Here is an 11000-nt window from a genome sequence, read left to right on the forward strand (position 1 = left end):
TCCATTACAAGTTTACAACTCACCAAAGGCTACCCATCATAACCCAAGAATGAATGCTACAAGCAAAGACTGCAACACCAAACTTACTCCATGATTTTCAACTTTTAAAAAAACTTAATTCACAATCTTCTGTGTTTTACAAAATTCACAAGTATCAGGAAGCAAAATGCTTGAAATTAAACATTTTAGAAGTTTAATTAAGAAAATACAAACAAATTCTAACTTAAACAACAAAATTTAAGAAAATTTCAAGTTACTCTGTACAACGGATCACACAAATAAATTGACAAAAAAACAAAAAGGACAAAAGAAATTGGCGAGGATGGTGAGATATTTTGGCATTATTTGTCACGACCATTGATGCGAAAGACATTAAGCTTGTGAATTAATTGGAGTTTATGTTGATTAAATTCGGATCGTAAAGCGCAGTAGAAATCATTGTTTAGCTTTTTTTGTAAAAAAATGGGTTTTTAATTGGAACCTTTTTTATATATCGGAATCCTATATATTTCATTTTAAGGATGAAGGTGGTTGGGAAAGAAGAAAACAAAGGACTTCTGTAATGAATTGGTGATGAATGACTAGGAGAAAAGTTGCAGAGGAATACGAATGGAGAAAGGAGGGAAGAAGAGAAAGAAAAATGAAAGAAATAGGTGTCACGTGATAGCACACATGCTAATGCTAAGTCAACGCCTGAATCATCAATTTTAAATTTTTACTCATTGATTTTAAATGAGCAAATATTAAAGTTCGAGTTTTAAAATTTTGCTCATTGTGTTTAAATGAGCAAATATTAAAGTTCGAATTTTAAACATTTGCCCATTGTTTTTAAATGAGCAAATATTAAAGTTCGGATTTTAAAATTTTGCTCATTGTGTCTAAATGAGCAAATATTAAAGTTCGAATTTTAAACATTTGCTCATTGTTTTTAAATGAGAAAATATTAAAGTTCGATTTTAAACTTTTGCTCATTGTGTCTAAATGAGCAAATATTATAGTTTCGATTTTAAAATTTTGCTCACTGTGTCTAAATGAGCAAATATTAAAGTTCGGATTTTAAACATTTGCTGACTTTGTCTAAATGAGCAAATATTAAAATCCGGACTTTAAACTTTTGCTCATCGTGTCTAAATGAGCAATGTTGAAGTTCGAATTTTAAACATCTTTTCATTGTTTTTAAATGAGCAAATATTAAAGTTCGAATTTTAAACATTTGCTCATTGTTTCTAAATGAGAAAAAATATTAAAATCTGAACTATTGCTCATTGTGTCTAAATGATCAAATATTATAGTTTCGATTTTAAATTTACTCATTTGTGAAAATGAGCAAAATAAATTTACTCATTTGTGTAAATGAGTAAAATAAATTTACTCATTTGTGAAAATGAGCAAAATAAATTTACTCTGTGAAATGAGCAAAATAAATTTACTCATTTATAATATGAATAATATGAATTTATTTTACTCATTTGTGAAAATGTGCAAAATAAATTTATTCATTTGTGTAAATGAGCTAAAGAATATTTACTCATTTGTTCTAATGAGCAAAATAAATTTACTCATTTATAATATGAATAATATGAATTTCAAAGATAAATTTACTCATTTGTGCAAATAAGCAAAATAAATTTACTCATTTGTGTAAATGAGAAAAATAAGTTTACTCATTTGTGAAAATGAGAAGAAAAAAAATTACTCATTTGCGCAAATGAGCAAAATAAATTTACTCATTTGTCAGGTAACTACCGTCAGGATTTTTTCTATGTAAGCTAGGAAAGCTCATTTTGCACGAAACACAGAAGTTCCAATACTCAAACAAATGCATATACTTTGAAATCAATTCTATCTATCATGTGAAATGGAAGCTCCCTCAACCTTCATGTCTTACAGTAATGTCTTGGAGAATGATACGACTTGGGGATAATCATATTGTTATTAGCAAAACTAAAGTCAAGCGGTCGCAAATAAAAGTCAAACAGAGTGGGAATTCTCTCTAGGCATAAATTTCTAACTACGGCTACGTTTGGCTTAACAAAATCATCAACAATACAAATGACGCGTAAGCTTCTACAATCCATGGAAGGACTACAATTGCGATACAGCGGCTGACCACTCTGAATCTAACCGGTGCAGGGGATATACCCTTGCAAGAAAGTTGCTCGAGGCGGTACGAGATCAAGTATTGTAATGAAGAGTATAAGGAGAAAAAAAAATAGAAATTATGGATAAACCTAAAGGAGATTGGTTGCTTTGTGTTCAAGAAGCTAATGGGATAAATTAAGACTGTGAACATGCTCCAACAATAAAATCTAATGCTGCCTTGAATTATAGAAAATCTATGCAGAAAGGGAAATACATAACTGGGAGAAATAATGAAACTAGTTCTGCAAAATTACATAAAACTCATTACTTTTACTACTTACCAAACAAGTTGCTATAATATCAAAGAGCAGCACCTAATGCCACATCCAAAATCACTACAACTGAACCATTTTCCTAGCAATCTCTGATTTTAACACTAGGCCTCTACCAGTAGCAGCAACACTGAATTTTGCAACAGGGGTCCTATCTCCTAAACAAAAGATATCATCTACGGAGTAATTATAAACACCCACGATGCACCTACGCACCTTGCTATGAGTTACTAAAAACAACCTTTGCCTTCTGCAAGGTTCTTGGAAAGCCTGCTAACTGTGAAATGAACTCGTTTTCCTCTGCTGAATAAATTTCATCCTTCTTGTTGCAGACAATAACTAATTTGTCCAAGACGGCTGCACTTTTTCTGCACAAATTTTATCAGTTGAAGTAGAGCTTTACAGGGTTTCTCATATTCATGAATAGTGACACTTTAAGTCGCCGCATCACACTTGGAGAAAAAAGCTCATCCAGAAGCATATTGCAGTCACAGAAAATATCCTGACGGTAGTTACATGATAGATTCTCTTATACACTACTCAGAACAACAAACCTCAAATAACAAACAAATTTACAACTTAAATCCATTAACTTTGCATTCAACCTATCATCAAAGTGCACATTGTAACATGAAACACACTAAAATGTACTACCCCCTCCATTCTCAGTTGAAAATGGTAAAATAAACATTATTTTCACGACTTTCTAAAAAAAACAGAACGATACATTTGAACCCTAGCCTTAGCTTATAGGTATGGAACCATTATTGATGTCGTTTTGGAACAGAAAAACACATGTTCATAATTTATTGTGGCATCTGGTATATAAGCTATTAATGGGGACTCATAACCACTACCAACTGGGGTAAAAAATATCTTTCAATAAACCAGTTTCATATTTATAGTCTTACAAGGAGTATCTAACAAAGAGTTTAATATATCTTCAGATAAACTAGTTTCAGAGTAGACTCTGAAAGTATTTGCTCATCCATAAATGAACAAACAATTAAGGAGAGAAAATGATGATTACTGAGCAAACATTTAAGGAGCTTCCATTTAATCAATTAACCAATTTAGTTGAACAACATTGTAATTATCCACACAAATCACAGGAAAAAACTATCAACAATCTACTCATTTGCAGCAAATTTCGACAGGCACTACAATCAGACATAAGTGAAACTCATTATCTAACCCTAAAATTTTAATGAAACAATAAAAATAACTCACCAGAGAAGAGGGCGCATATATGGTGGCGGTCGGCGGAGTGGTAGTAGTCAAAGTGGTGGAGGTCGGCGGGGTGGTGGCGGAGCGGTGGATTTTGCGAAAACCTTTTCACAATTTCTTTAATTCCTCCCTAATCACATATAACAAGTGAATAATTGGTGTTGCAGTAATTTTCGCATGTGAACATCAAAATCTAAGCTAAAAATTACTAAGAACATTAGGAGTCACTCAACTATTGCCTAACCCTAGAAATATACAATTTACAGAAATCAACAAAAAATCACTCACAAATTGAAGCAGAAGAGACGACGCATAAATGATGGAAGCGTGGAGATGGTGGCGGTGCAGTGGTTGCAGCAGGTGAGGAGTGGTAGCGGTGAGGAGAGAGAATCATGAAGGAGAGGAAAAATGGAGGAGAGTACAAAAGGAGTTCCTGAGGAGAGTGAAGCACGAGAAGAGATAAAAGAGAAAGTTTATGGAAGTCCAACGCTCGGATTATACAGGGGGGCATGGTGCTCTTGGTGCACCTGCCCCAAAACGCACCTAAATAACAATAAAATGCAACCAAAATAAAAATCGCAAAAAAAAAAGAACATTAACAAAAGAACATGAACAAAAAGAACATGAACAAAAAGAACACTAACATAAAAAGCAGACAAAAGGTACAAATAAAAAATTAAAAATTAAAAAACGAACGGTTATTTCTCTCTCCTCTAAAAAACATTGCCATAAATACCAAAATTCAAAGTACGGTGACATGCAACTTCTCTCAAAACCGATTTCCCCAAAAACTACTCAACTTCCTTCTACATTCTAACTCAATTTCTACAACAATTCCAACTCAATTTCAACTAAAGATCAGCAAAATGGTAAAGTTAACAAATCAGACAAACCAAAAACATCTGTCGAGTAAGTGGTGATTTTTGTTCTTCCAATTGTGGTTCATTTTAGCTCAATTCTTATGATTTCGGAAATTATACTAAAGAATTTGCAATTGTAAACAGAAGTGATGAGATTCCTCTGAAAGATTTTGTGAAAAAGAAGAACAAAGAAATTTCAAAACCAGAAGAAGAAAATCCGGAAGCTAAGTAAGTTTTTTGTTTCAATTTCAATTTGAAAATCCAGATCTATATTTAAATTTAAATTGTTCTTCTACATTGAATTTGTGTTCTAACCACCAAAATGACGATATTATTCTAGTTTATGCATTTTATATTTAAATTCCGTAACAATTTAGGAGTAAAATTCGTAAAATGTTAGATGTTCTTTTAAATTCTTTATTTGTTCTTTTTCAACCGTTTTATGTTCTAATTAAAAATAGAACGACGAACCTTTGATGAACTACAACCAGATCTATATTTGTGTGTTGTTCTTTTAAGTGATGAAATTGTTCTTTTTCAACCAATTTACAAAAAACTAGTAAATAAAACGACGAATTTTTGATGGACTTTAAAACCAGATCTATGTTTTTTCTTGTTCTTTTAATTGCTGGAATTGTTCTTTTCAAACTAATTTATGTTCTAATTAAAAATAAAACGACGAACCTTTGATGAACTTTAAATCACAAAAAGAACATTAACAAAACACAAAAAGAACACTTATATAAAAAGACAAAAGTACAAATATAAAACCTCATCTATATTTTTTCTTTTTCTTTTAAGTTCTGCAAATGTTCTTTTCCAGCCAACATATGTTCTAATTAAGAATATGCTTTAATTCCGTTACTTTATTCATCAAAAAATATATGAAAACAACACTTTAGATATGTAAAAAGAACAATTTCTCATTCTATAAAAGAACACACTATTTTGATGCCATAGAAATACAAAGTTATAAGAAAAGAACATTAAAATTGGAAAAGAACATAGAATTAAAACGAGAAAATTTACCTTAATCACCCGATGCTCCTTCATCAACAACATAATATAAACTTCTTTGAATTAATAAAAAAATTCAAAAAATAGCTAAATTGAAATAGTATATTGATGAATATACTAGTTTTTTGTAAATGTAATTCAATTAAAATCACATTTCAGAGAAAGAAGGAAGAGAAAATTTGTTTTGAACTTTCTCTCTCTTAGAATCTCTCCTCTGTTGGGAGAAACTAAAAACTCTCCTCTTTCTCTCTCAAGAATGTGTTTCTAAAATGAAAATTGATGAATCTCAAAGGAGAAATATTATATATATAGAAAATGAAAAATTAAAAAAATAAAGGGGGAAGGAGAAGAAATACAAGCCATGTTCATCCTAAGAACGGTGCACTTGTTTTTTTTTTTGGGGGGGGGTTTTATTATTCTGTTCTTTTATGTTTATTAGATATAAATCTTAATGTTCTTTTGTGTTTGTTCTTTTTTCAGAATATTAAGTATTCAAGAGCAAAGGAAGCTCATACTTGGACAGCAACAAATGCTGTTAAACATGCAAAAACAGCTGAAAGCACAAGAGGAGAGGCTAAATGCACAGACCAATGCCTCGAAAGAAGAAAAGGAGGATGAACATCCAAAACCCCCACCAAAAAAGAGAAAATTAACTTTTCGATCGAGGTATATTCTATATTTATTCTGTTCTACATATCATATCCTTTATAATCATTATTTTCTTCTTTAAAAAAATATTTCTTTAATTATTAATGGACAAGAAGATGGTGCACAGAAGGTTGATGAACAACCTAAAATTAAGAGCAAAGAAGAAACAGGGAAAAAAGGAACATTAAGGAAATCTGTTCCAAATAGAAACAGAACAAGGTAACTTTTGATTTTTTTATTGTTCTTTTATTTTTTGACAATGTTCTTAAATATTTTATTATGTTTTTGACAATGTTCGTCTGTTGTGTACTTACCTTTATTTGGATTTAAGTTTTGTTCTTTTGTGTTGAATTTGTTCTTTTCTTTGACTATCATTGTTCTTTTACATCACTTTTCTAATGTTCTTTTCTTTGTACTTCATGTTCTTTTACCTATCTCTGCTGTTCTTTTTGATTTTTGTTGTTCTTTTGATTTTTAATTGTGGACATATTTCTTATGTTGTGTAGTTACCTTAATTTGGATTTAAGTGGTGTTCTTTTGTGTTGAAATTAATGTTCTTTTTTTTTATCACTAATGTTCTTTTGATTTCTAAACAGATTACAGATATATAAGGAAGAATTCTCTGAGACGATGCAAGAAGTCAAGGAGGAATTTGAAGCTCTAGAAAAGAAAAAATATGCCCCGGTGGTTAAGAAGTGCAAAGGAACTTCTAAGCAGGGAAAAGAGATTGTTGTTCGTTCTGATTATGAAGAGGATGAAGAAGAAGTGGAAGAAGAGTCAATATCTTCCTCTGCCCCTTTGATAAAGAAGGTCAAATAACTCACTCTATATCGGTGTTCTTTTATTATTCTTTAATGTTCTATCTTTTCATTTAGCTCAGAAAGCTGGTATAAGCAAAAAATTGTTGCTTATTTTGTTCTTTTTCCTACATTTACTGTTCTTTTACACTCTAACTAATAATCTTTTCTCTTTTGTTTCTGTTTTTCAGAGAGGTAATGATACAATGATTGTTGAAGTGAAGGAAGAAGAAAAGCTTTTGACTGATGCCAAAGAAAAGCCTCATGAGCACAAACTGAACGTGAGGCAAACTGCGCAAATGCTGATGCGCTTTTTGAAAGGAATTTCATCTGATTCAAAAATCAATAGGGCAAAACAACAAGCTGTCACAAAGTTAGGGTTCGGATCTTTTCTAAACCTTGACATACCACCAAATGTAAATCCATTCCCGTATGAGTTGCTTTCCCATTTCAACTCTAAAAACCGGACCCTAGATCTACAAAAATCTTCTTTTGGAATTTCAATAGGGGACATATACCTTGTGTATGGTATCCCTATTGGAGGAGACCCGATAATAGAATGGACAGATGAAACAGATCCAGCGGTGAAGAAACTATTTTCAGATTTTTGGAAATATTGGGATATGAAATCTGGATGCCCAAAGTTGGTGACAATGATAGAAAAGTTGGTCAAACCAACAACTAAAGTTGATAATAACTGGAAAAGATCTTTCCTCGTGGTTGTTGTTAACACGATGATCAAATCCACTACCAACTTATCGGTAAAATTCAAATTCTTTTCTTTCTACTTAATGTTTTTTTGCCTATCTTTACTGTTCTTTTTTATTTTTGTTCTTTTAATTATTAGTTGTAGACATGATTCTTATGTTGTGTACTTACCTTTATTTGGATATAAATTGTGTTCTTTTAGAACTTAATGTTCTTTTCTTTGACTATCATTGTTCTTTTATTATCTCTTTCATGTGTTTCTTTAATGTTCTTTCCTTATAAGTTTTCTTTAAATCTTGACCTAATGTTCTTTTCTTTGTACTTCATGTTCTTTTACCTATCTCTGCTGTTCTTTTTTATTTTTGTTGTTCTTTTGATTTTTTAATTGTGGACATGATTCTTCTGTTGTGTACTTACCTTAATATGGATTTAAGTTGTGTTCTTTTGTGTTGAATCTAATGTTCTTTTTTTAACTATCATTGTTCTTTTGATCACTCTTTCATGTGTTTCCTCAATGTTCTTTACTTATAAGTTTTCTTTAAATATTCCTCTAATGTTCTTTTCTTTGTACTTAATGTTCTTTTGCCTATCTTTGCTGTTCTTTTTTATTTTGGTTGTTCCTTTGATTTTTAATTGTGGACATGATTCTTCTGTTATGTACTTACCTTAATTTGGATTTAAGTTGTGTTCTTTTGAGTGAATGTTTTTTTTAGTATTCAATGAAGAATAATGACTTTTTTTTTATGTTTTTCTATTTCCAAAGCCAAACTTCAAATTCCTTGCTAGCACGGTTGATCTGAATCGAGTAAGGAATATGAATTGGTGCCACTATGCCTATACCAGTCTTTTGACAGCAGCTAAATACTGGAATGAGGACCGAAGCAGATAGTTTGCTGGTCCGCTACCATTTTTAATGGTATATTTAAAACATTAAGCTAGCATTTCTGTTTTTGGTAAATTATTTTCATGCTCTTTTTTCATCTAACTAACCATAAAGATATGTTGTTTTTCTGAAATTAGGTGTGTTATATTGACCGAGTGCAAATTGAAAAAGAATATCCTCCTAGGAGCTTCCCCATCATTAGATGCTGGTCAAGGCAAATGATAAGCAGCAAGGTTAAGCATGATAATGAGTCCGGCTTTGGACATGGTATCATTCTTGACAGAATCCAAAGCCCACCAGAGCTACAACAGTATAGGAGAGATATTCTTGATGAACAAGAACAAGAACAACCACCACCACCACCACCACAACAAGAAGAAGAACAAGAACAACCACCACCACCACCACCACAACAAGAAGAACAAGATCAAGAACAACCACAATCACCACCACAACAAGAAGAAGTACCACCACCACCACCACTACAACAACAACAACAGCAGCAAAAACAACCACAGCAACAGCAAAAACAACAGCCAAGTCAACAACAACAAGCACATCAAATTTCACCGGTGACTGAACTCGGAGAAGATCAGGAGATACCAGAGCAACAAACACACTCCAACACTGAGGAAGTCAAACTACCCTCGACAGTTGAGGTAAAAATAAAATTAAGACAGGATTTTATTTTTAATATTCTTTTATTCCCGTAAGATGTTCTTTTTTCAAGTATTTGTTCATTTCATTTTACTCTATGTTGTTCTTATGTTCTTTTCACCCTTTTAAAAAAAAATTGTTCTATTCTGTACTGATATAATGTTCTTTTAATCCTTTAACATGTTCTTTTTCTTTATTTGTTCATTTTAATTTTATCCCATGTTTTTCTTATGTTCTTTTACTATGTTCTTTTCATCAGGAGTTTCATCAGGAGTTCCTAAAGACCACTGCTGAATTAAGTGGTGTCATGAACAAATTCAACAACCTTTTGTCGTTGTCAAAAAAGTTCTTTGACACCACTGTTGACGTTAAAGAAAGAATGTCAATTAATATGGCAGAAATGTGGTCTAAGTGTTCCGAAACACAACTTCCAACCATGTTTGATAACTGATGTGGGCTTGAATATCTCCACCACAAAGCCCAAAGAGGATACAGCGATCAATACCGGCCAGCTGGGCCCAAACCTAGAAAGAAGGCCCAAACCTTGGTACCCAAACGAAATAAGAGCAGAACCCCATTTTGGAAGGCCCATCCTCTCTGAGAAGGCAGGTCCAAATGGTAAAAGGTTCATCATCGCGGGCCGAATGCCACGTGTCCTAAATCCCCAAGGGGCGCACCCCCCACAGCTAGGGTTGAGGGCACAGTCCCCAAGAAACCCTAACACTATAAATAGCTCAGATCCCAAGGTAAAAGGGCATTCAATTCATCCCAACAACAAAAACTTATCTTTGCTCTGCCTTCTCTCTAAAAATTACTTATCTCTCTAGCTTATACTTACTTAAGCATCGGAGGGAATATTCCTACGGGAATATTCTTGTTTTGCAGGTTGCCAGAAGTTCGTGCCAGGTCATACTTGATACCTCCGAGGAACGCGTGCCACGTCAGCACCGTAAAAGATCCCACAACAATTGGCACCGTCTGTGGGGAGGTACAGTGTCATGGCCGAACTTCAAACTGATTGCGGAAAAACCAGGGGCAAAACAGAACTCCCAGCCAGAGAAGGGGTGTCTAAAGATGGGTCCAACACTCATTGTGACGCGGCAGTTAGCCGGCCTGCTGCCGTCATTTCTGTGCGGCCCTTGTTGGATGGTTCTCACAAAGTCAATCCTAAGCACGATAATGGCAAGATGGTAGAGTTTTTGTCAGAAGATCCCGACTCACCTATGAAGAGACGCACCCTGGAGGGAGAGAGTCGGCATGTCAAAGAGGAACGTCCAGGAAGATGGACGAAACGAATTTTACAGAAGAAAGATGAGGCCCAGGGCCATTACTCTCTAGAGGCTCCTAGAAGACAGCATGAGAGCGTCACCCGAAGGAAAAATGGTTGTGGCTCCGAGGGAAAAAGGGGGAAAAGGAGGTCGTCCCCTAGGGGTCCCTTTATGTTCAACACGGCTCTTGACGAGATCCTCCTTGCTGAAGGACCGAGTCTGGGAATAGAACCGTCCCCCCGACGATTGACCACCTCCTGCCCACAAGCCCCTTTCTGTGCTTTCCACAACGATGAAGGACATGACACCCAAAGTTGTCGGATGTTGAGGAAGATATTAACTGATCGCGCGGCTGAAGGACACCTCCGCCAGTACGTCCATTTAGAGGACGCACACAAAGAAGTGAGCCCCACCTCTAAGTATTCAAACGAAAGAGTTATGGTAATATCAGGGGGAAACTGCAGGAGAACCATGTAAGGAAGGACGGCAAAAAGGTCCATCTCATCTTCGCCCAGCACAGA

At 34.0% G+C, this 11000-nt stretch overlaps 1 protein-coding gene and 1 long non-coding RNA gene across 3 annotated transcripts in view; one reads left to right on the top strand and one right to left on the bottom strand.

Annotated features, from left to right (window-relative positions):
* Positions 1–9790, top strand: part of LOC110799264 (organ-specific protein S2) — a 37920-nt gene extending 28130 nt beyond the window's left edge. The window contains exon 8 of the mRNA XM_056842154.1: positions 9740–9790. Coding sequence (XP_056698132.1) covers positions 9740–9775 — 36 coding nt within the window. The 3' untranslated portion in view covers positions 9776–9790. The remainder of the gene's footprint in view (positions 1–9739) is intronic.
* On the bottom strand, positions 2304–4133 carry LOC110799268 (uncharacterized). Of its 2 annotated transcripts, none has more exons than XR_002536352.2 (3): positions 3930–4133; positions 3645–3771; positions 2304–2916 (listed from the first exon to the last, which is right to left on the bottom strand). It is a non-coding gene; the product is annotated as an uncharacterized lncRNA (long non-coding RNA). The 2 variants fall into 2 exon arrangements; XR_002536353.2 differs by having other exon boundaries at positions 2304–2782; positions 3930–4125.
* Positions 9791–11000: the final 1210 nt, after the last annotated feature.

Source organism: Spinacia oleracea, chromosome 4, assembly GCF_020520425.1.
Source record: "Spinacia oleracea cultivar Varoflay chromosome 4, BTI_SOV_V1, whole genome shotgun sequence".
In the NCBI taxonomy this organism is placed as follows: Eukaryota; Viridiplantae; Streptophyta; class Magnoliopsida; order Caryophyllales; family Amaranthaceae; genus Spinacia; species Spinacia oleracea.